Raw genomic sequence first — 23544 nt, forward strand, 5'->3', positions numbered from 1 at the left:
CGGCTGAAGGAGAGTCCTCAAATTTGAAGGCAGCCAGTGGGTGGGATGCAAAGCTTGGCCAAGGACAACTCCCAACAGCCTTCCTGCCCTGACTGAGGGCCAACCCCTAACCTCTGGGGATGGAGACCCCAATCTTCCCCCTTTCAGCCTCAGGCAAATGGAGAGTCGGACTCCCGGCTGGGGTCAAGAAGATTGCCAAGAGCCAGGTGGGCAGGGACCAAACCACGTGTCTATGTGGGACGGCAGATGCGATGAACAGAGACAAGAACCGTGCGGTGCCTCTTACCTGAGTATCCAAAGGAAATACTGGAGATGGGGCTCAGATAAATCCCTTTGCCATAGGCTGCTTCCATGCAGCTTGCAGGAAACACCAGCGTGAGCAACACAAGCATGGGATGCCGGGAGGCCCCCGGGACTACCAAGGCCAAGACCTGCCTGGCACAGGCGGGCTGTTCCCCTACTACCCCAATGCGGGTTACACAGAGCCAGGAGAAGGGAGTTGGGCAAGGAGAGTTGTCAGGGCTGTCTATTCATCCCCTTCCCTGAGCGACTCAAGGCCCCAAGCGCCACCGTCCCTGAAATCCCCGGTCAGGAGCCTATTGGGCCAAAGGAGCTAGGCAGCTGGCCCGGCTGCCAGCCTGCCAGGAGCTGGGTTTCCAGGACTGGAACTACACTGAGGCGGCAGGCTTAGTTGTTTTCCCTCCTGGAAGATGCCCCACTGTGTCGCTCCCCCTCCTCACTCGCAGATTTCCAGCTCATTCGGAGCCAAAATCCGAGGAAACGCGGACCCCGAGACACCTGTTATGAACGCAGATGGGGAGCAGAGCTGAGAGGAAGGGAGGTGGGAGGAGACATCGTGAGCACCAGAGCCTGTCACAAATTTACTGTGAGCTGCTGAGAAGAAGACGTGGCCTTACGCTCTGCACAAAGACGTAACCAGGCAACCTCAGACAAACCCAAGACACAGCACTGATATGTTTAGAGGAATCAGATTGGGTGGAGATGGTCTGGGCTATACAGGGCAAGCTGTGAGAGATGGGGAGTTCTAAAACCGTGGAGCAAGACATCTGGGTGGGTTCCATAGCTGACGACTTCCTGGCCAGTCGCAGGGACCCGGAAGGGTTGGCAAGTTCACTCCCACCAATCCTTCTCTCCTGGGACTGCGGTCATGTCCTCATTAGAGGACTCTACGTCCTCTTACCTGCAGTTGGTGTAGGATGCATTGACCAGCCCGTTGCGAAGAATGGAGTGCCAGTTCTCAATATGAGATCCGCTGCAAGACAGGGTCAAGGGGAATAATATTCCTGTCAGTCTTGGAGGAGCAGTTACTATAGAACCATTCACCCTCAGTCTGTCTCTCTCTTCTCTCTCTCTCTATATATAAAATATATGTATATATATATTTCTCACACACACACCATGATCCCACTCATCCTGTATGCACACAAGCTCACCACATCATTCCCCCCTCCAGACATAAACACACACACACACACACACACACACACACACACACACACGCCCTCTCCCACTCCCACTCCCACCTTGGAGAATCTAAGCAAGATTTAACTGGAGCACTGCATTAGCGGGAGTTTAATGTGGACTGTGAATGAAGAAGGAATCTGAAATTCAGAGGGAAATGGTGATACATCTGTTTTGCATGACTGATCACCCTTTCTAGCAGATTCCCCCCTGCATTGGGGGCTAGCCGAGAGAACCACAGAATGATCCGAGTTGAACACTATCCCATCTTCTCAGGAGGCGCTAGGCTTGGAATTCTCAGCTGCCCGTTCAGGTCACTGCAATGAATAACCTTTGCTATCTGCATAATCTTGTGCTGTCTGGACCACAGGAGGGTCACGGGCCTTCTTGCCTCTCTTTCTTCCTGTTGGAAACGGAAGACAGACAGCAAGGACAGCCAGCCGTGGCTTCACTAGGAAGCTGCACCGCCTAGCGGAAAGAGCACCGGCCTGGAGTCGGAGGTCCTGGGTTCTAATGCCAGCTTGGGCCATGTACCTCTGCCGGTTGTGACCTCGTGCAAGTCACTTCACTTCTCTGTGACTGAGTTCCCTCATCTGCAAAATGAGGATTCAATTCCTGTTTTCCATCCCCCTTAGACTGTGAGCCCCATTGTGGGATCATGTATCTTCTATCTACCCAGCACCTAGTACAGTACTTGCCCAGACATAGCAAGTGTTTACCAGATACCACAATTATTACTGTTTACTATATTTCTCTAAACATTTTGTGCCCTCAGGCTGGGGCTGAGTTGGATGGAGCTCCTTATCTTCTCACCCAAACTCTGTCCTCCCCATGACACCATCCTTCCTGTCTCACAAACCCAAACCTTGGCGTTATCCTTGCCTCCTCTTTCTCATTCAACCCACATATTCAATCCACCACCAAATCCTGTCGGTCCCACTTTCACAGCATCGCTAAAATTCGCCCTTCCCTCTCCATCCAAAATGCTACCTTGTTAATACAATCACTCATCCTATCCCATATGAATTACTGCATCAGCCTCCTTGCTGACCTCCCAGCCTTCTGTCTCTCCCCACTCCAGTCCATACTTCCCTCTGATGCCCGGATCATTTTTCCACAGAAACACTCAGGACATGTCACTCCACTCCTCAAAAAACTCCAGTGGTTGCCCATCCACCTCCCGTCCAACAAAATCTCCTCACCATCGGCTTTAAAGCACTCAACCACCTTGGCCTCTTCTACCTCACCTCACCTCTCTCCTTTTACCACCCAGCTCGCACATTTCACTCCTCTAGCGCTAAGCTTCTCACTGTACCTTGATCTCACCCGTCTCACCGCCAACCCCTAGCCCGCGTCTTGCCTCTGGCCTGGAACACCCTCCCTCCTCAAATCTGACAATTACTCTCCCCGCCATTCAACCTTTTTGAAGGCACATCTTTTCCAGGAGGCCTTCCCAGACTAAGTCCACTTTTCATTATCTCCCACTCCCTTCTGCGTCACCCTGACTTGCTCCCTTTGCTCTTCCCCCATCCCAGCCCCACAGCACTTACTATACATATCTGTAATTTTATTTGTATAGATGTCTGTCTCCCCAACTCTAGATTGAAAGCTCACTGTGGGCTGGGAATGTCACTGTTTATTGTTGTATTGTACTTACCCAAGCACTTAGTACAGTGCTCTGCACACAGTAAGAGCTCAATGAATATGACTGAAAGAATGAATGAATGGAGGGAGCCAGATTGCTCCCTGCCCAGGGGAGGCTAATTTCCACTGGGTTTGAAGTTTATTTCCCTGGAGAATGTGTCCTGTACGGACCAAGAAGGGGTTCGGGATCTTGTTCGGCACACGAAGGGAAACTGTCCCCACCCCAGCCCAACCCCAGACTCACTGGAAAGCAAAGGTGCTACCATAAAGCTTCTTGGCCGTGCGAAACCGAGCTTCCTTAGCCGGAGGGCTACTCAGCAGGAGGAACTGGTGTGAGGTGTGCATAAATTTCAGCTGCTACCAAGGGAAACGTAAGAGCAGAAAGGACAGAGAAGCAGAAAGCGAGATCAGGGGAGGGAAGGGATCTAACAAGGGCATGGATGGGGAAGGGTGGTGGACCAGAACCAGAACCTTGAGGTGTCGTGTGATCTGGTGGAAAGAGCATATGCTTGAGAGTCAGAGGACCTGGTTTCTAATCCCAGCTCTGCCACTTGCCTGCTAAGTGACCCTGGGCAAGTCACTTGCCTTCTCTGTGCCTCAGTTACCTCCTCTGTAAAATGGAAATTCAGTATCTATTCTTCCTCCTCAAACTGTGTGGCCCAAGTGAGACAGGGACTGTGTTTTCCAACCTATCTTGCATCTATCCCAGCACTTAGTGCCTAGTATGTACTAAGTGCTTAACAATATTATTATTATTCTCTACTTTCAGGCTGCACAAAATTAAACTCTTATGAATAGTATATACTCAGCCTGTTGAGGATGGAGATATTCTCAGGGCAGGTCACAAGACCTTCACTCTTGCCCACCCACCTGGCTTCCCACAGGGCAAGCTGGATCAATCTTCCCACCTATGCTGGTGTGGAGTAAGGGTTGGGAATGGGGACCCCTCCCAGAGATTAGAGGACTAGAAGACCCTTCAATGCTCCCCACCTCACCACAACCTGGACCCTACAGAGGAGAGGTCACTTACCCTGCTGAGAGGTAGCTTGACGATGTGTGATCTGTTACTGGAGATTATCCTGGGAAGAAATGGAGAATACTGGGGTCACCACCTACATCAGACTGGTTAGCCTAGGCAAGGAGCTAGGGAATCAGTCCTCCATAGTCAAGGACCTTCTTTGGCCCCTGCCAGAAAATATTTTGATCCATTGCAGTCTGGCCCTGTAGTCCCCATCTGGAGCCTTAAGGGGAAGTGGGATAGAGACCACAGGATAGGTGGTCACCAGTGAGGATAGTGGGATAGGTCCAAAGTCCTATTTTTTTGGAAAAGCTAGTGAATGGCATTTCCTACTTCTGCAACCTCTGTAACCTTGATTTTCTATAGTGCTTCTCTACCCAAAGTGCTCTCACATTAATTTCACTTCTGAATTTTCTGCAAACAGCGGGGCTCTGACCAATACCTGTTTCTAGGAGAGTTGGAAACATCTCCCCTATCTGAAATCCCTGTTTTGAACTCCTTTTTGTTCCTAGCTCTTAAGCTCCCCTCCCCTTCCCTCCCACCCCCTGCTCTTTCCCCTTCCCCTCCCCTCAGCACTGTGCTCATTTGTATATAGTATTCATTACCCTATTTATTTGTTAATGAGGTGTATATCTCCTTGATCCTATTTAGCTTTGATGATGTTGTCTTGTTTAGTTTTGTTCTGTTTTGCTTTGCTGTCTGTCTCCCCCGTTTAGACTGTGACCTCGTCACTGGACAGGGAATGTCTCTATCTGTTGCCGAATTGTAAATTCCAAGGGCTTAGTACAGTGCTCTGCACATAGTAAGCGCTCAATAAATACAAATGAATGAATGAATGACAGAGAGAAACAGCCAAGTAAGTTGCCTAAAATCAGTCCATTTAATCGTATTTATTGAATGTTTACTGTGTGCAGAGCACTGTACTAAGCACTTAAATCCACCGGTAGCAGATTGGGAACAGAACCCAAGTTTCCTTACGCCCAGTGCCTATATCCTTGGGGGTATATTCTCTTAAGTGCTTAATACAGTGCTCTGCACACTGTAAGCGCAGAAAGCTTTTCCCTGTTTACCCAGCACTCCCCCTTATGCTCTACTATCCAACGGAGGCTCTCTTTCCTCAGTTTCCTCAAAGTCATTACTCTGCCCAACTGCCCTGGAACTAATGTCTTCTGCTCCCACCCACCAAGTCCCTAGGGGAGGCTTCAAAAAACCCAACTAAAAAAAAAAAAGTTACCCTAGTTCCCTTTAGGGCTGTCCAGAACCAGCTCCCTAGATTACTACAAATCCAGACCCCTCAGTGCCTGTGCCAAAGGAAAGGATGAACACGACGTTGGTACCATTCACTTTTCCTCCTGCCTTCATGACAGCTGTACTTGGATGACCCGTCAACACCTCAATTTTAACGTGTACAAACATGCACATGTACTCCTATCTTCCTAACCAAACCCTGTCCTCCCCACCTTTTCCATCATTGGAGACAGCACCACCATCCTCCCTGTCTCACAAGCACGTAACCTCCTTGACTCATCTCTCTCACTCAATCCACATATTCAATCTGTCAACTAATTCTGGCAGTTCAACTTTCACAGCATCGCTAAAATCCGCCCTTTCCTCTCCATCCAAACTGTTCCCACTTTAATCCAGGCACTATCCTGCCTTGATTACTGCATCAATCTCCTTGCTGACCTCCCTGTCTCCTGTCTCTCCCCATTCCGGGACATTCTTCACTCTGCTGCCCAGATCATTTTTCTACAAAAATGTTCAATCCATGTCCCGCCATTCCTCAAGAACCTCCAGTGGTTGCCCATCCACCTCTACATCAAACAGAAACTCCTTACCATAGGCTTTGAAGAACTTAATCAGCTTGACCCACCCTATCTTGCTTCCCACATTCCCTACTATAACCTAGCCTGCACAATTGGCTCTTTTAATGCTAACCTCCTCACTCTACCTCGAGCTCCTCTATTCCGCCACTGACTTCTCACCCATGTCCTGCCTCTAGCCTGAAACGTCCACCTTCTTCATATCTGACAATCACTCTCCCCACCTTCAAAGCCTTACTGAAGGCACATCTCCTCCAAGAGGTCTTCCCCTACTAAGGTCTTCCTCATTTCCTCTTCTCCCACTCCCTTCTGAATCACACTTGTTCTTGTATTTGAAAGCTTTATTCACCCCTCCCTCAGTCCCAGAGCACTTATGTACATATCTGTGTCTGTATCTGTGTCCCCCTCTAGACTGTAAGCTAATTGTGGGCAGGGAACAATCTACCAACTCTGTTATACTGTACTCTCCCAGGGCACACAGTAAGTATCCAATAAATATGATTAATTGATTGATTACCACTGCAAGAGGGGATGGGCTAGAGGATCCAGCTTGTCCATCTGCTTCTTAATTTCCAGATAGGAACCCTGCACAGAAAGAAGGAAGATTCAAACCATTTACACAGAGCACTGGTGAGGCAAATGAGGGGACAGCTGGAGGCTGGCTGGAGCTCCTAGTTCTGTCCTAGAAGTCAGGATGCATTGTTTTAAGGAACTGCTCTGGACAAATGGAGCCCCATGGAAAATCAGAGAGGACAAAAACAGGATTGACACCCAGTGTTCTTTCCAGAATACAGAATTACATAGGCAAAGAAAAGTTGAAAAGAGAGAGATAAGAGGGCACCTGGGAAAATGTAAAATGAACTAGTTTCAGGAGGTCACGTTGTAATAGACTGTAAACCTTTATGGGGCAGAGACTGTACCTTCTGCTTCCGTCATACGGTATCCTCCCATGCGCTTAATACAGTGCTCTGAACTGTAAGCTCATTGTGGGCAGGGAATGTGTCTGTTATATTGTTATATTATACTCTCCCAAGCGCTTAATGCAGTGCTCTGCACACAGTAATCACTCAATAAATATTAATTCATTGACTGACTGCACCTCCCCCCAACTAGACTCTAAGCTCGTTGTGGGCAGGGAATGTGTCCATTTATTGTTTTACCGTACTGTCCCAAGTACTTAGTACTGTGCTCTGCTTCCAGTAAACGTTCAATAAATACGACTGAATGAATGGCTGAATGAATGCTCAGTAAATGCTTTGACTGATTGGGTGTCAGAAGCAATTGCGACTGGAAGGAGAGAAAGGTTCAAAAAAGAAAGGTGCTGGTCCCCGGGGGGCAGAGCAAGAGTCACTGGGATAGGAGGAGGGATGTCCTCGGGCCCGCTGCCTCCCCGCAAAGATTATTCGGAAGTGAGATACCTGGGTCATTTCCCGGATAGACATCACGCTGTCCAGGGCCTTCTGGAGACGCTCGTAGTTCTTCTTCTGTGAGAGACAAAGGAGATGCAAGGCTCAGGGAGGAGGGCTCAGCCCATTCCCAGGATAATAATAATGACAAAATTTGTTAAGCGCTTACTATGTGCCAAGTACTGTTCTAAGCACTGGGGGACATAAAAGTTACCCTAGGTTATCCCACCTGGGGCTCACAGTCTTAATCCCCATTTTACAGATGAGGTAACACAGAGAAGTCAAACGACTTGCCCAAAGTCACACAGCTGACAAGTGGCGGAGCCAGGATTAGAACCCACGACCTCTGATCCCGAACCCGTGCTCTTTCCACTAGGCCACGCTGCTTCTTGATGCTTCAGGATGCCCCATTCGAGCTGCAGAAAACTCCCAAGGTTTTCTCTCATACCACAAGGGATGAACTGAAGAAAGAGCCAAGCACTTAACCATCTCCCCTCCATCCATGGGGTAAGCTTGTGCTGTTGGGGCAATGTGGGGTTCTCAAGGATCTAGCATGTCTCCAAGAGGTCAAAGATGTCCCCCTCAGCTTGCCCTTCCCCCCAAACCCCACCACTTCCTGCCCATACAGAGCTTGATAAATACCTTGGGGTTGAAGGCGAGAGTCTTAGGGTCATTGGGGTCCACCACGGAGGGATAAGGCTCAAAGATGATGCTCTTCCTTGGGGATTCCAGGGCAGCCCGGCACATAGCCACGAGCAAGTCCACCACCTCCAAGGAGAGTGAGAGGTGAAGGGTAGCGCAGCGGGGAAGAGAGGCACGTTCTCCCAGAAAGAAGCACCTGATTATTGGGCAGAGGTTCCCAGAGCGACCACCTGGAAAGGTCTCCCTAGGAGAGGTACCTAAGATAGAGCCAGTAGCCCTGCAGGGGGGCCCAGGCAGCCAGCTGGATGGCCTGAAATGCAACTGAAATGGACTTTTAGCTGTGTGGTTTCCAAAAAAAAACCACACACACAAGAAAGTCCCTCCACTACCCTCAGTCAGCCCCCAACAGCTGATAGCTCCCTCAGTCACTATCCCTCTTCATCCTCATCCACTCCTACAGCAGCTAGTGCTAAAGGAGAACCCCAAAGTATCCCGGATGGTATTCAGTGGCCACAGGGAATACAGCCCCTGCCTTGAAAGATCTGACATCCACCCCAAGAGGGACTGACACTCCATTTCACAGATGGGGCAGCTGAATGGCAGCACAAGGAGAACCCCAATGTCCTTGCTCCTGGACCTGTTCTAACCACCAGCCCTCTCTCTCGCTTCTGACACCTTGTTCAAGCTGCTCACCCTATCTGAAACTTCTTCCCCACTTCAAATCCGCATGATCACAACTCTCCTCATCTTCAAAGCTCTCCTAAAATCCCCCCTTCTCTGGGAGCCTTCCCGTAACGAATGTCCAGCACCCCAAGTAACGCCAACCCAAAGCCACCCTTAGCATCTATAGCAATTATAGATATTCAGTTACACATCTGATTATTTATTCAACTATTTCATCCTGACACATTCAAGCTACTACTTGTTATATCTGTTCTTCCTGCTCCTGCCCTTTGAAAATCATTTATGTCAGCATGTTTCCCCATTTCGGAGTCCCCTGGGGACAGGGAAAGCTTCTTTCGCTTCCAGTAAACTCCCCCAGGCATTTCGTACAGTGCTCTGCATCCAAAAGATGCCATGATTGACTGGTTGATTGTCACTGAGGAGACCTATGTTTCTTCTCTGTGACTTCAGAGGTAGGATATTCCCACCTAGTTCCAGGACAGCCAGCCCCTTAGCCCGGTTTTCCCTTGTCCTGGATTTTCTTTAGTCCTTATCACCCCACTCCGGTTCAGGGTACCTCTGCTCCTGTGGCCACCTCCTCCGCCGCTCCAGACATCACTCCCAGTGTATAGAAGGAGAAGACGCAGAGCTCGCGAGTGCAAACAGCTGGCTGAAAGAGAGAACAAGAAAACAAGTCAAGAGATATAGGCAGGAAGTGCCATCTCACAGGCTACCCAGGGTGCCCGAGTGAGAATCTCTCCCCTACCCCGATGCCCAGGGCTGCCACCTGGGGAGATGGAGGGGCGGGCTGGGGAGAAGGTGAGGGCTGCTACCTTCAGCATGGATCCATTCTGGAAAACATGTTGCTCGTCACACACCACGCAGTATTCGTTCAGGGTCGGGATCCGCTGCTCCGCATACTTCATGATCTGTACAGTTGAGATACAATGGAATCATGGAGAGTCCCCCACATACTCACCCATTCACATGAACTCCCACACTCAAGTCTCCACATGCTACATCCATGAAAACATGGGGCGGCTAAGCTGGAAATAACTTTCCCATGGGACCCTTGGCAATGGGCATGCATAATAATAATAATAATGATGGCATTTGTTAAGCGCTTACTATGTTCAAAGCACTGTTCTAAGTGCTGGAGAGGATACAAGGCGATCAGGTCGTCCCACGTGGGGCTCACAGTCAGTTGACAAGTGGCAGAGCCGGGATTTGAACCCATGACCTCTGACTCCCAAGCCCAGGCTCTTTCCACTGAGCCACACTGCATACACACTCCAGGGTCATAAAAGAGCCCCAAGAGGCAGGGAGACTTGGGTAAAAGGCCCCAGCTCTACCACTGTCCTACTGTGAGACCACAGGAGAATTACTTAACCTCTCTCGGCCTTGATTTCTTCCTCTTTACTACAGGCATAATACCTGCCCCTCCCTAGCTCACAGGGAGGACAAAAATGAGTTACTAGATGTCCAAGAACTATACAAATTCAGGGTAGAGTTATTTCTTCTATAACTTGGGTTTTTATTTCATTATTTGGTTAAAGAAAACAATGGCATAGGGGAACACAGTTACCAGAAAATGACTGAGTATTAGAAGACAACGTCAGAAGGGCTCTCTTAAGCAAATGGCAGAGTTGCGTGGCATCCTTCTATAAATCCTTTATTAATATTGCAAAGGGGATCAAGTACAAACATTTAAAATTCACTGTTTACTAGACACCAATTTTAAGCAGTGCACCCTGGTTCTCCATGAGCTTTTAACGACTACTTACAAATATCAGATAAGTGTCAGAGAACTATCAAAGCTTTTTAGCTTTCCATAACCTTCTTAAATTTTACCTGGTGTGACAGAAGCCAAATAATATTTCAACTGTTTTCAAACCATATTCCCCCTTGCCCTTGTTTCCCTCTGAAACTTATTAACATGCAGGTTTGCAAGAACTCAGCTACCATGCTATAGGATAAATGGCAATAACAGTTATCAGCATGGCCTAGTAGAAAGAACATGGGATTGGGAGTCACAAGACCCAGTTTCAAGCCCCAATTCCATCACTGGCCAACTGTGTGCGACCTTGGGCAAGTCACATAACCGCGCTGGGGCTCAATTTACTCATCTGTAAAATAGGAATTGAATTCCTGCTCTCCCTCCCAGTCTGTGAGTACAGTGCAGGACAGCGACTGTGTCTGATCTGATTATCCTATATGGCCTCCAGTGCTTGGCACACAGGTGCTTAACAAGGACCGCAGTGATTATGATTATTGAACCCACCCGAGCAGTTAGCTCACAGTACGCACTTAAGAACTGCCATAATTATCATTATTATTATTATAGCATCGACGGTGTTTACTGAGTGCTTGTGTGCCGAGCATCGTACTAGGTGTTTGGGAGAGTATGAGACAATAGAGTTGGAAGACACAATCCCTGCCCCCAAAGGGTTTACAGAGTAGAGTGAGGAGCCATGCGAGGAAGCTTCAGCTACTCTAAGGAAGAGGGGAGAGGAATGCCTGGTTGGGTGAAGGAAGGGAAACAGAAAACAACAGGGAAGCAGTGTGGCCTAGTGGAAAGAGTTTGGTCCTGGGAGTCAAAGGACTTTGCCACTTGTCTACTGTGTGATCTTGGACAAGTCACTTAACTCCTCTGTGCCATGGTAATCTCATCTGTAAAATGGGGGTTAAGATTGGCAGCCCCATGTGGAACTTGGACTATATCCAACCTTGTAGGGCTTAGTACAGTACCTGCTTAACAAATACCATGTAAAATAAAAACACAGCAAAGGATGGAATCTGGAGAGGGGAACTGGGGAAGGGCCAGTGACTCGATTTACCTGGACAAGGAATCCATACTCCAATGTGGGGATGTTCTTGCAATGACCGCTGACCTGCAGAAAGTCCCAAAACCAGATGCGTGAGGTCTCCCTGCTGCTGGGGCCCAGGGCCTCAGGATGAATCTCATGTGCCTTCTCGACCACCTCCAAAGCCCTGTCCCCTCTTTTTATGCAAAGCACCTCTTCCATGGAGCTTTCCTGGACTGATTTCTTCCATTGTCCAACCCACCAACCACTTGTTGCCCTCTCCTCTTGTAATGAATTATATGTACATACCTACGACGGTTAGAATTTTATCTTGCCTCCACTGCATTGTAAGCCCCAAGAGGAGGGGCATCACATCTGTTCTTAACATGTACAGTTTTTAACCAAGCACTTAACTCAGTGCCATGAACACAGGGGGCAGCCAATGAATGCTTGTTAAATGGCTGGTTGATCCCATAAGATTCCCCTTTGGATAACAGAATTCTAGTCCAGGCCCAGGGCCTGGATGAGTTAAAGCGCTTGGTCTTCTATCTTCTTTGCTCCTATCCTCCCTCTCTGCTCAAATGCCTGCCATGGCCTCCCACGTCCCTACAGGTGAGAGAAGGGGTTTCCTTTCTCGGTCAACGCCCAGATTCATCAGCTTCCCTTCAGACAGTTGAAGGAGTCTGGCCGTCCCATTCTAAGAGATGGTCCTTCCAAGTTTGGACATGGAATCCCCCCAAACTCAACCTAGTGACTAAGGAGCTTATTCAGGGTAACCGCCGTGGGTGCCGAGAGCGGGGAAGACCTGCCTGGGTGCTGGGCGGATAGCCGAACATCTCCACCTTGGGGTTCTTCATGGTGCAGGAGATGGAACGGTTCATGAGCCGGTTAACTCGGAGCTCTGGCACCCCCAGTTTACCCTTCAGCATGGAATCCTGGATGACGGGGAAACTGGGAGACCTAGAGAGATGGGAGGGAAGAATAAGAGCCATGCCTGAGCCCCAGAGCCAGAGAGAGGAGTTGTGGACTTTTGGAGAGGGAGAATAAAACACATCTGTTCCAGAGACCGGCTGATAGGGCCGTTACACTCCATCTCCCGTTCTCAATTGGCTCCACGGCCAATAGAGTTGTAAGCGAAAGAGTGCTAAATGAAGTCTAGTTTCCCACTGGTAATAATTTAAAGCACTTTAATGTGTTCCCAAGATCCAAAATTTTAACAGATTTACACTGTATTGCTCTGGTCACTAAAAAAGGGATTAGAAAATAATCAACGTAATTATGTGATCAAATAGCAATGTAAATATATGTCCCAATAATGAAAGATTTCAAATTAATTTTTTTGGGGCCGCGCCTATGTAAACAGAATAGATTCAGTTCTGTTAGAGCATGTATTTTCACTCCGTGTTTTGACTAGACCACTGTTAGCAATTAGGGAACGGTCGTCCAACAATAGAAGCCTATCTGAATAGGGCTTGACACAGTGTCAGAAGAAATGGTTTGTGTGCATGCCTACAGGGCCAGAAACTACTAGTACAATACCATGAGTTTTCTTTAACACCGGGTTTTTCCAAAAAAGCAACACTGTTACAGAAAATTGGGTAGAGTTAGTTTTCTATGTTATCTACTACATCCAGTTCAGTGAAAAGGCACCGCCAAGATCTGCCATTATCTAATGCTAAACAGATCTGCTGCCATTTGAGAGGTAGCATGGATCTAAATGAACGGAGAAGCAGTGTGGCTCAGTGGAAAGAGCATGGGCTTGGGAGTCAGAGGTCATGAGTTCTAATCCCAGCTCCGCCACTTGTCTGCTGTGTGACTTCGGGCAAGTCATTTACTTCTCTGGGCCACAGTTCCCTCATCTGTAACATGGGGATTAAGACTGTGAGCCCCACGTGGGACAACCTGATCACCTTGTATGCCCCCAGCGCTTAGAACAGTGCTTTGCACATAGTAAGCATTTAACAAATACCATCCTCATCATCATCTAAACTGTACGCTTGTTGTGGGCAGGGACTGTGTCCACCAACTCTGTTATATTGTTATATTGTATTCTCCCAATCACTTAGTTCAGAGCTCTGCATACGGTAAGCACTCAACAAATACGACTGATTGATAGTGGGAGGAGCACAGAACTGGAAGTCCAAAGACCAGGGTTCTAACTCCAGCTCTGCCCTTGACTATTTGTTAACCTTAGGTAAAACTCAACTTGTCTCTGCCAGTTTCCTCATCTGTAAAATGGGGGTGCCCCATTCTCCTCTGTTAGACTGGGAGCGCCAAGCAGGGCAGGGAGTGAGTCTGAAATGTCTTTATCTGTTTTATATCTACCCCAGCTCTTGGCACAGTGCTTGGCACACAGGAAGCACTTAAGTATCACTATTAGTTGTAGTAGAAGTTTCATTGTTATCTAATTCTAAATTAAAATAGTTTTAACCACCCATTAAAATTCAACAGACCGATCATGAAAGGAATAAGATCACCTAAGAAAATAAATGCTTCCTCCACATCCCCTCTTCCGCCTCCTCCTCCTCCAGCACAGAGTGAGTAGGGAAAGCATGGCAGCCCCCAGATCTCACTTACTTGGGGATTGGGGAGAAGATGCTGAGGCCAGCCCGGAACTTCTTGATAGTGCCACTTGTCTTGAACCAGCTGTGCCGCTTCTCCTGCTGGGTCTTCAGGAAATCGTTGCTGAGATGTTTCCATTGTTGAGATGTAAACATCCCCAGAATCCTGGGGGAAGAGAGGACAAAAAATTTCACCAAGCCAACTAGGGAGATGTCGGGGAGGAGGTGCAGCAGTTCAAGATGCCCACATTAGCAGTCAGGATTGGGAATTCAAACAGAGTCCTGAGATGACTTCATATTTGCACAGTTCCCCAGACAAGTATCCCAGAAAGAAATCACCCGTCCAAGAAATCCTGGTGGAAACAGCAGAAGGCTGGGAGTGGCTGGGAAGTTGGAACCCTCCCACATTCACTGTCATCTTCCTTCTCTCCCCACCCACTGGCTCCGCTTTCCCCCCACCCTGAGACCACTGAAAAGCCTGTTTCTCACCAATTCCTTGAGGTGGCCACTGCTAACAGAGCCCCTATGCCGGATACTGGCCAGCTCAGACTCACTGATTCATTCACTGTTCAGTGGCTGTCAAGCAGCTGTTTGTCACAGTGACAAGTAACCTCACCTGGATTCAGTTGATTGTCCAGAGTTGAAATGGTACCCTGAAACACCCCCCCCACACCACACACACACACAAAAAAGGTGGATCCTTGGATCACTTCAGAATTGTTCTCCAACCTAAGCTCTGCCTGACAGGATGGAACTCTGGGATACTATAGGAAATAGTGACACACACACACACACACCCTCCCCAACTCCTCCTCGAAACTTTAGCCTAAAGAGAAAACCTTCAGGAAAGCATGTTAAGTCTATCTCATCTCCCACAATATTCCTCCCATGCCCTACTTTCCCCATCTTTACCGAGGACTCTGGATTCCCTCAAAAACTCAGTTTCTCGGGCAACATCACCCAACCTAGCCAACTCTCTCATGGACTCGAGAAGCTTCTTGTGTGTTTGTTTGCTTTTTTAATGGTATGTGTTAAGCACTTACTAAGAGCCAGGCACTATACCAAGCAATGGGATAGCTACAAGCTAATCAGGTTGGACACAGTCCATGTCCCACATTCAATCTTGTTTTTTGAACAGGTACCGTACTGAGAGCTTGAGAAAGTACAACATAACAATAAACAGTCACATTCTGCAGGGGACTCACAGCTTTCATACCCATTTTACAGCTCAGGTAAGTGAAGCACAGAGAAGTGACGTGACTTCCCCAAGGTCACATGGTAGCCAAGTAACAGAGTCAGGATTAGAACCCAGGCCCTCCAACTCCCAGGCCCGTTTCTTTCCAATAGGCTGTGCTGCTTCTCATTTACATTATTTCAAGTTACTATTATTTCCAAAATGAGTCAGATGCACAGATGCCTGTTGGCCTTCGATATACCAATTAGCCCTGCCAACCTTTATCAAGGCCGCCCTCTCTCTCTCTCCAAACCAACCCCTATTTTCTGATTCTGCTCTTCATTGCATTACAGCATGGCTCAGTGGAAAGAGCACGGGCTTTGGAGTCAGATGTCATGGGTCTGCATCCCGGCTCTGTCACTTGTCAGCTGTGTGACTGTGGGCGTCACTTAACTTCTCTAGGCCTCAGTCACCTCATCTGTAAAATGGTGATTAAGATTGTGAGCCCCAACGTGGGACAACCTGATTCCCCTATGTCTACCCCGGCGCTTAAAAGAGTGCTCTGCACATAGTAAGCACTTAACAAATACCAACATTATTTAAGGCTAAGTGATCCCAAGCATCTATCTGCAACAAAGAGGAGTAAGAGGGAGGAGGCAGAGGGGAATTTCTCAGTCCCACTGCCTGATTTCAGTGCTCACACTCACAGCTAAGATATCAAAACGTTCAATCAGGTCAAATTTTTCCCGCTAAGACCACAGGGTGAGAGGCAGGTGTTGGAAATACACGGCCAAGTAACTGAGTGGATCCTGGTGGAAAATCTGTGGGGAAAAAACATCATCCTTCCCTCCCCACTCCACTTGACCCCAAGCAGTGCAGGTGAGTAACCTTACTTTTTCAACTGAAGACCCAATCCGAACCCCTCCTTGTTGGACGGCTGAAAAACCTCAATCGATGGTTCTGCCAAGAAAATACAAAGAAACTTCATCCTCTGCAGACAGTACAGGAAGTCAATACACCAGTTCGTGCCAAAGGGAAAGGAGGAAACCCGGAACTAAACAAGACCTTGAGGAGTCTGGGTTCCCAACTTTCCTGAGCTACAATTTGGGTGCAGACTCACATTAGTCAAGTCACCTAATGTTTCTTGGGCTTCGGCAACCTACTTTGGGAGTTCAATCTACTTCCCAGAATTGCTGAGAGGAACAGTCCTTTGAATCCTATTCTTCCAAGCATTTAGTACAGTGCACTGCACTCAATATATCAATCAGTGGGACTTAGAGCACTTATTCATTCATTCAATCAATTGTATTTATTGAGCACTTACTATGTGTAGAGCACTGTATTAAGCATTTGATCATCAATGATATTTACTGAGTGCTTACTCTGTGCAGACACTGTACCAATCATTTGGGAAAGTACTATATAGAGTTGGTAGACAAGTTCCCTGACTGCAGTGAGCTTACATAATAACAATAATAACAATTATGGTATTTGTTAAACGCTTATTATGTCAAGCGCTGTTCTAAGTGCTAGAGAAGATACAGGATAATCTGGTTGGATACGGTCCTGTCCCACAGAGAGCTCACAATCTAAGTATGGAGGACAACAGGTAAGAACCCTCATTTCACAGATAAGGTAACTGAGGCACATAAGAGTGAAGTGACTTGTCCAAGGTCACTCAGCAGGCATGCAGCAGAGGCGGCATCAGAACCCAGGTCCTCTGACTCCCAGGCCTGTGTTCTTTCCAATAGGCCATGCTGATTGACTGGGTGGAGCAGGGAGAACATGGAATTGAAGTTATGTGACTTACAAGTTCCAACAGAATGCATAGCCACAGTAAATTGACTTCCCTATGTGTTAGTAGGACAGATGGTATGGAGAAAGGAGAAGCACTAATCATAATCTATCTGGAAATCACAACTCTACTTGTGAGTGACCAAGGTTAAGAATCCCCTAACACTGACTGTATCCACCCCTCCTGCTGGGAGGGGCTAATGAGAACGTCTGGGGACAAGATGTTGAGGTCAGAACCAAAAGTGCAAGATAAAGCGAAAGCTCTCTCCCTCTCTCTCTGCTCCAGGTTCACAGGTCAGAGAGAAAGTGGTTAAAGAGCCCATGGGGTCTTGTTTACCGGGTCCATCCAGATACTGGGAGAGGGAGAACCGCAGCCTCAAAACGATGGGTTCGGTCCGGAGGACCTTCCAGGCAGTGGACACTTCCTCCTACGGAGAGAACCACAGCGTGAGCCACCGAAGGGACAGAAAGGAGCTCGCAAAAATAAGGGGAAGGGGATACCCTCCCCATCATCAGGTCAACGTCTCAGGACGGGGCGAAGGCAGGGCAGAGATTTCAGAAGAGGAGATGGAGAATGGGAGTGGAAAGGCTTCAGAGAGCTAACTGGCCAGAAAACCACCATTTTGTGTCTTGGAAACTCTCCGGTTCTTGGCTGAGTCCTTGAAGGAGAGCGATCAGGAGTCCCGCTCAAACAGCTGCGGGGAAAAATCACTCCATATGTCCTCCTACGCAAACTCCTACTCCTCCTTCCCCCTCCAACCACCACCATTCTGAACCAACTAGACCACCACAGCCCCAACCCACTAGGATAGCTCCTGACTGCAGACACAGGAGAAAGCACGTCTCCAGGACACAAGCCTGATTGCCAGAAAGTTTCAGGGAAGCTGGCATCCAATTACCCTGGCATTCAGAGCGAGCACACACAAATAAACACACCCAAACACAGTCCACCCTAAAGTGGTACTCTGTGCGGAACATACAGCCCCACGACTCCCTGCCCCGTGAACAGATCCATATTATCCCAGCCAGACGCAGGCCTTAGAGAAATGACCCGGTGCTACTTACATCTAGGAAGCTGATGTTTATGTGGAGATCAATGTCCACATCATCAATAGTTCCATATTCTCTGTGAAAAGACACACAGAAGTGTAGTGAGAACCCAGACTCAACCCCTTTGGCTCTCTGTCCCTCAGTGGATCGCACACTACCAATCCCCAGCCCCGACTGCCTCTATAGTAGGCTTCGGTCAGTCAGCCAATCGTAGTATAGCGCTGGCATATAGTTCATCAATCTGGCACATATTCTTTTCCAGCTTCACCCTGCCCAACAGTCAGTTTCTCTCACTATTTGCTTAGAGGTCTACAGGGTCAATACAAGATAATTGGGGTGGTCCCAGTCTCTGTCCCACATAAGGGTCAGGGCTTTAATACCCACTTTACAGATGAGGGAACTGAGACAAAAAAGAAGTTAATGACTTGCCAAAGACAAAGAGTGGAGCTGGGATTAGAACCCAGGTCCTCTGCCTCCCAGGCCTGTGCTCTTTCCACTGGACCATGCTGCTTCTACCAGTTGATGGAGTGAGAATACAAATCAGAACCTACTGGCACAAGGGCACAAATCTGAGGCTGAACAGAATCAGGATTCCCCACATGGCTCCTGAATGACGTCTGTGAAGCAGGAATGGATGCTCTGTCTCTCTCCCGAGGTTCTCGAGCCCCAGAAGCGGACCGTTCCCTCGACTGATGCCCTCCAGACTGGTGTCCCTTTGACCTACTCCCACAGCCCCACCCCACTACACCCCCGGGCTGAGGTCCCGTACCTGATGGACACAGAGTTCTCACTGTAGATCTCCTTCACGGCCTCTATGTCGGCATCAAGCTGTGGGTGTCGGTAGAGGTCCGCTGCACAGGTTCCCTGGACACCGCAGCGCACAGAGTCGGAGAGGCAGAGGGAGGGGCCGGAATGGGTAGAGGCGGAGAGTCAGGGACAGGGAGGGGCAGAGGGAGAGAGGAAGGCTTTTTTAGACCTCTAGGGCATTGGAGTTCAGTTTGGAGGTGCCATCGGGCATCGTGGGGCCCCGTCGCCAGCTCCTCCCAAGGAGAGGCCTGGGAGGGGACTCAGCTCCATGAGACTCGGGGCCCGGGAAGAGACCCAAAACGGTCTGCCTCTAACCTACCAGGCTGCGGCCTGTCCCGGGAGAGCCCTTATTTCCTCCCAAGCTGGAAAATGCAATTAAATCTGAAACAAGAGCGTGATTGAACAGACAAGAAGAAGGTAAGGAAGCCCGGACTAAGAGGAGGAAGCACGGCTTGGCCTGATCGGCTCCCAGAGCAGCCTCCACACTCAGCTGGGACGGGAACAAGATGAATTTGGATGATAATGAAATGCTTTGGAAGGTAGGAGGCTGTACGTAGCTCCCTGAGGATGCTGGCAGGCCGGTGGTTCTGGCCAAATGTTCCTCTCAGCTGTCTGACCTCTCTGTTCAGGCAGGACAATAGGACCTGGTCTGAGATTCGATTTCCCTGCTCAGAGCTCTGGAATGGGGGCAAGTAGGAAGGGGCAGAGGGGGCCCAGGGCTAGCTGAATTTGGGGGGGTGGTGTTTATGGTATTTGTAAAGCACTTACTCTGTCAGGCACAGCTCTAAGAGCTGAGGTAAATGCAAGTTAATCAAATTGATCACAGTCCCTGTCCCACATGGAGCTCACAGTCTAAACAGGAGCGAGATCAGCTATCTAATCCCCATTTTACAGATGAGGCAATTGAGGCACAGAGAAGTTACTTGCCCAAGGTCACTCAGCAGGCAACAGGCCAAGCCGGGATTAGAACCCAGGTGCTCTGACTGCTAGGCCCATGTTTTGTTTTGTTTTAAGGTGTCTGTTAAGCACTTACTACATGCCAGGCACTGTACTAAGCACTGGGAAAGATACAAGCTAATCAGGTTGGACACAATCCATTGTCTTACTCCCCATTTTACAGATGAGGTAACTGAGGTACAGAGAAGTAAAGTGACTTGCCCAAGGTCACACAGCAGACAAGTGGCCGAGACTGCTGCTCTTTCCTTCAGGCCACGTGCTTGGAGGCCCCTGTTCTGCGATGCCCCAGGGCCCCACTGCAGGATATAACTGGGAACCCTTGTGCCGGAAGCTCTGCATAGGCCCAGTACTTCAATCCTTCCCCAGCCTCTTTGTACCTGCAACCCAACACGGAGCACCAAGTAGATCGGAGGAGGCCCAGGGGGCATCTGCTTTTTTGGCACCTAGGGGGTCCAGGCCCTGCAGCATGCTGGGCATTCAGAGCGCTCAGGGCGCAGCTCCTTCCCCAAGATGGGGAGCCCAGGCTTCTACCAGACCATGCTTACAGATTCGGTGATGCTCAGTAATTGTGAATAATGATCCGGCTTTTAGGGGGGCCTGCCCCCTGCAGTCTGAGGTCATTTAGAGAATTGATACCCTCAGCCAGGGGGTCCCCCTGTGTGCAGGGTGAGTTCCATTCAGAGGCTGGTAGGGTGCAACGAAAGTACAAGGTAATGAGAAAATAATGACACAGTTATTTCTAGCTCCAAAGCATGAGTGCAGCCTCCATGGAAATTACCTTTCAACCTCCTCAGTGTCATTACCGAATCAACAGTAAGAACCCGTAATTACTCTAGGGCTGGGTAATTATTGGGTATTTACCAGCCAACCTTCCATGGGGTACAGGGAAGTTTAAAGGAGGTGACAAGGCATCTGTCTTTTCAGATGAAACTGATGAGTGGAGAAAGCCCAATTCAGGATCAGAATGATAACATACTCGCTGTTCTCCCTGACTCCTTCCCACCTGCCCCAGGACCCAGTCCCCAATTCTGGGCCTCCTCCCATCTCTTGCTGCATGGCTGACCAGGATTTCCAGGGCAGAGCACCTAAGTGGATCTCCAGAGACGACCAGCTCCAGGCCCTACCCTGGCCAGACTCAGCAACAGGAAGGGGAACAGCGAGCATCTTACCTGGACTCCATAGAGGAATTCCTCCGACTCATTGTCACCATCAGAATCATCGTCAGTCCAGTACTGGCCTTTGATGTCCTGAAAAAGACGATGAAAAAGCCAACACTTCTTTAGGAAGAGCAAGGGGAGCGAGGGAGGGACTCTCCAAACCAGGTTTCTAGGGGTTAAATTCTTCCTCTGCACGTGCCTGCCCATCCTGGAGACTAACTCTGCCACCGACCTCTGTTAGCCAGCTCCATCCGGCCTACACTCATCTGGCGGCAGAGCTGGGGGAATTCAACCAGAGGAAAGGTATTCCTGTGGAGGTTGAGGTTTCTGAGAGGTGAACTGGTCCCACAGATCTGGGACTGGCGAAGCTTTTGAGTCAAAAAGGCTGCTGAAGAGGACTCCATCTCCAAGAATATGACCCCATTCCCACTGTCCCCAAACTGAGACCTTCCCCTTAGTGAGGTACGGCTCTCTTGGCCGCTTGAGTGCCGGGAGACGTTTTCCTCCATTCCCTTCCCGGTCTAAGTCATGGGCCACAGACAATCTCCTCCTAAGTAAATCTCCTCATAATGCTGAAGCTCTTGGTTGCCCCGTCCAAAGATCGAGGGGGTGGTGCTTTCCCTCAAAGCAGAGAGGGCTGGCTTGTCTCTCTTTGGAGGGGACATGATGCAGGGGATAAGGGATGGGGAAGAGGAAGAGAGAGAGAGAGAGAGAGAAAGAGAGAAGCCCAAACATGATGCAAGGAGTTAGAAGCTCAGAGGAACAAAAAGAAAGACTGAGCTCAGAAAAAAAATAACTAAAGAGGAACATCCAGAGCAGTTCCAGCTGAAGAAAAGGGCAAAGTGAAAAGGAAAAGTTACCAGAAGTAACAGTCATATCCCATGTCCCTCCCTAAGAGAGAACCAGTGGTTCTCCAGATCCCCTAAATTCCAACCTGCCTCATTCCTGCTGCTGCCACTGGCCTTGTCTTAAGCGCTACATCACCCCAAATCCAAACCCCTCCATCTCTCCGTGACTGCCCCTTTCCACAACCAGGAACAGTCAAGGCAGGGTATGTGTAATTTTCTCCCGCTCTTCCCTTCCCCCAGCCCTTTAGCCTGAGCCCTTCCCACCCACGGATCTTCCCTCACAGGAAATTTAAAATGGGGACCAAAAAAAAAGAAAAAAAAGAAGCTAATCCTTGGAAGGCGGGGCAGCTGGTTCTGGGCCACAGGTTCATTTCTAGCTTCACCCTGCCCGACAGTTTATCTCACCATTTGCTTAGTGGTTTACAGGCGCTCTCCTGTCAGGGCTAGGCCTCCCCCGTCCATGCTACCAGCTGGGCTGGAAACAGCAAGACAGGCATCCAGGCGGTGTCGGTGTCGGGGAGGGGGGGCCCTGACGTCAGGGAAGAGATCAGGCTGGTGTAGCGTGTTCTGCCGTCTCCTTGGCAACAGAGTCACTGTCCTCTAAAAGGCAGACAACAACCTGGTTACATCACTGCTCTACAGCCCCAGTCGTGCTGCAAATCCTGACTTTGCCTCGGGGTTGTGCCCCTCCTTGCCCTCCCCTGCCCCTACCCTCCCCCCCGCCCCCACCTCATACACACACAAATCAAGTGCTTTTTCTTCAAATCAATTCAAAAATGGCTATTTCAGCTCTAGGGATGGAGTCAAAACTCAGGTAAGCCAGAGGGAATCCGCATCCAAGTTTCAGACTGCCCCCCACCCCACCCCATCGTGCTGCTGGGGGATGAGGATGGAGGTAGCCACGGCTATTGACTCCAGTTTCCCAGATCTCTAGGTCCCGAAGTCGCTTCCTGGGGGGCCCCGAAGCTCCATCTCTGTACTTGTCCCCTCCTGACCGAGCATACAGGGATGGAGATAGTCCCTGGGGTCAGCTGCCGAGACCTCAGAGCTCAGCCTGGCCCGAGCTGCAACAGCTGTTTGACCAACAGGCTCCCCTCAGGGACAGAGTTAGCAGGGAGCCTTGGATTTTCCAGAAGCTAAAAGGTGGACCAGAGCTCAACAGACTGCCCAAATGTCAGGAGTCCAAACTGACAGGCTACCTGATCCCAGGCCAGATCAGAACATCTAAAAGAAGTCCAGGTAGCCAAACTGAAAAGGATCGTTCTCAGATAAGTGGGCATCAAATTGTTCTTGATTATCTCTACCTTCCAGGGACCCAGTTACTTTAAATAATAATTATAGTATTTATTGAGTATGGAGAATGCACCAAGCACTATGCTAAACTCTGTGGTAGATATATGATCAGATTTGGCACAGTTCCTGTCCTGTCTACTGCTTAAAATCTAAGGGTAGGGACAGTAGGGTCCTATAAATGAGTAAACCAAGATTCAGCGAGGTGAAGTGACTTGCCCAAGGGTGCCCAGTAGACCAGTGGTGGAGCTGGGGCTAGAACCGGGGTCTCTGATTCCCAGAGCCCTGCTCTTCCCGCTGGGTGACACTGCCAACCCAAGAGTACCAAATCCATAGACTAAGACCTGGTATTCTCCTCAGGGATGGCAGGACCTGCCAACTTCACTGGGCATCCCTATGGTTTTCCACATCATTCTGCTGCATC

At 49.2% G+C, this 23544-nt stretch overlaps 1 protein-coding gene across 6 annotated transcripts in view; it reads right to left on the minus strand.

Annotated features, from left to right (window-relative positions):
* PARP6 (poly(ADP-ribose) polymerase family member 6) overlaps positions 1-23544 on the minus strand; it is a 43984-nt gene that overhangs the window by 8223 nt on the left and 12217 nt on the right. For 2 of the 6 annotated variants that reach the window (XM_029066522.2, XM_029066520.2), the window contains exons 3-20: positions 22236-22430; positions 20995-21072; positions 18831-18925; positions 18077-18137; positions 17349-17439; positions 16111-16177; positions 14060-14209; positions 12292-12442; positions 11516-11569; positions 9512-9607; positions 9256-9348; positions 8016-8141; positions 7386-7451; positions 6485-6552; positions 4157-4205; positions 3371-3480; positions 1202-1273; positions 287-357 (exon numbers count right to left, since the gene is read on the minus strand). In XM_029066522.2, the coding sequence (XP_028922355.1) occupies positions 287-357; positions 1202-1273; positions 3371-3480; positions 4157-4205; positions 6485-6552; positions 7386-7451; positions 8016-8141; positions 9256-9348; positions 9512-9607; positions 11516-11569; positions 12292-12442; positions 14060-14209; positions 16111-16177; positions 17349-17439; positions 18077-18137; positions 18831-18925; positions 20995-21072; positions 22236-22238 (1501 nt within the window). In that variant the 5' untranslated portion in view covers positions 22239-22430. Of the gene's footprint in view, positions 1-286; positions 358-1201; positions 1274-3370; positions 3484-4156; positions 4206-6484; positions 6553-7385; positions 7452-8015; positions 8142-9255; positions 9349-9511; positions 9608-11515; positions 11570-12291; positions 12443-14059; positions 14210-16110; positions 16178-17348; positions 17440-18076; positions 18138-18830; positions 18926-20994; positions 21073-22235; positions 22431-23544 lie in introns of all 6 variants that reach the window. The other 4 variants (XM_029066521.2, XM_029066519.2, XM_029066524.2 and 1 more) reach the window with 2 other exon arrangements.

Source organism: Ornithorhynchus anatinus, chromosome 5 (assembly GCF_004115215.2).
Source record: "Ornithorhynchus anatinus isolate Pmale09 chromosome 5, mOrnAna1.pri.v4, whole genome shotgun sequence".
Taxonomy (NCBI): domain Eukaryota; kingdom Metazoa; phylum Chordata; class Mammalia; order Monotremata; family Ornithorhynchidae; genus Ornithorhynchus; species Ornithorhynchus anatinus.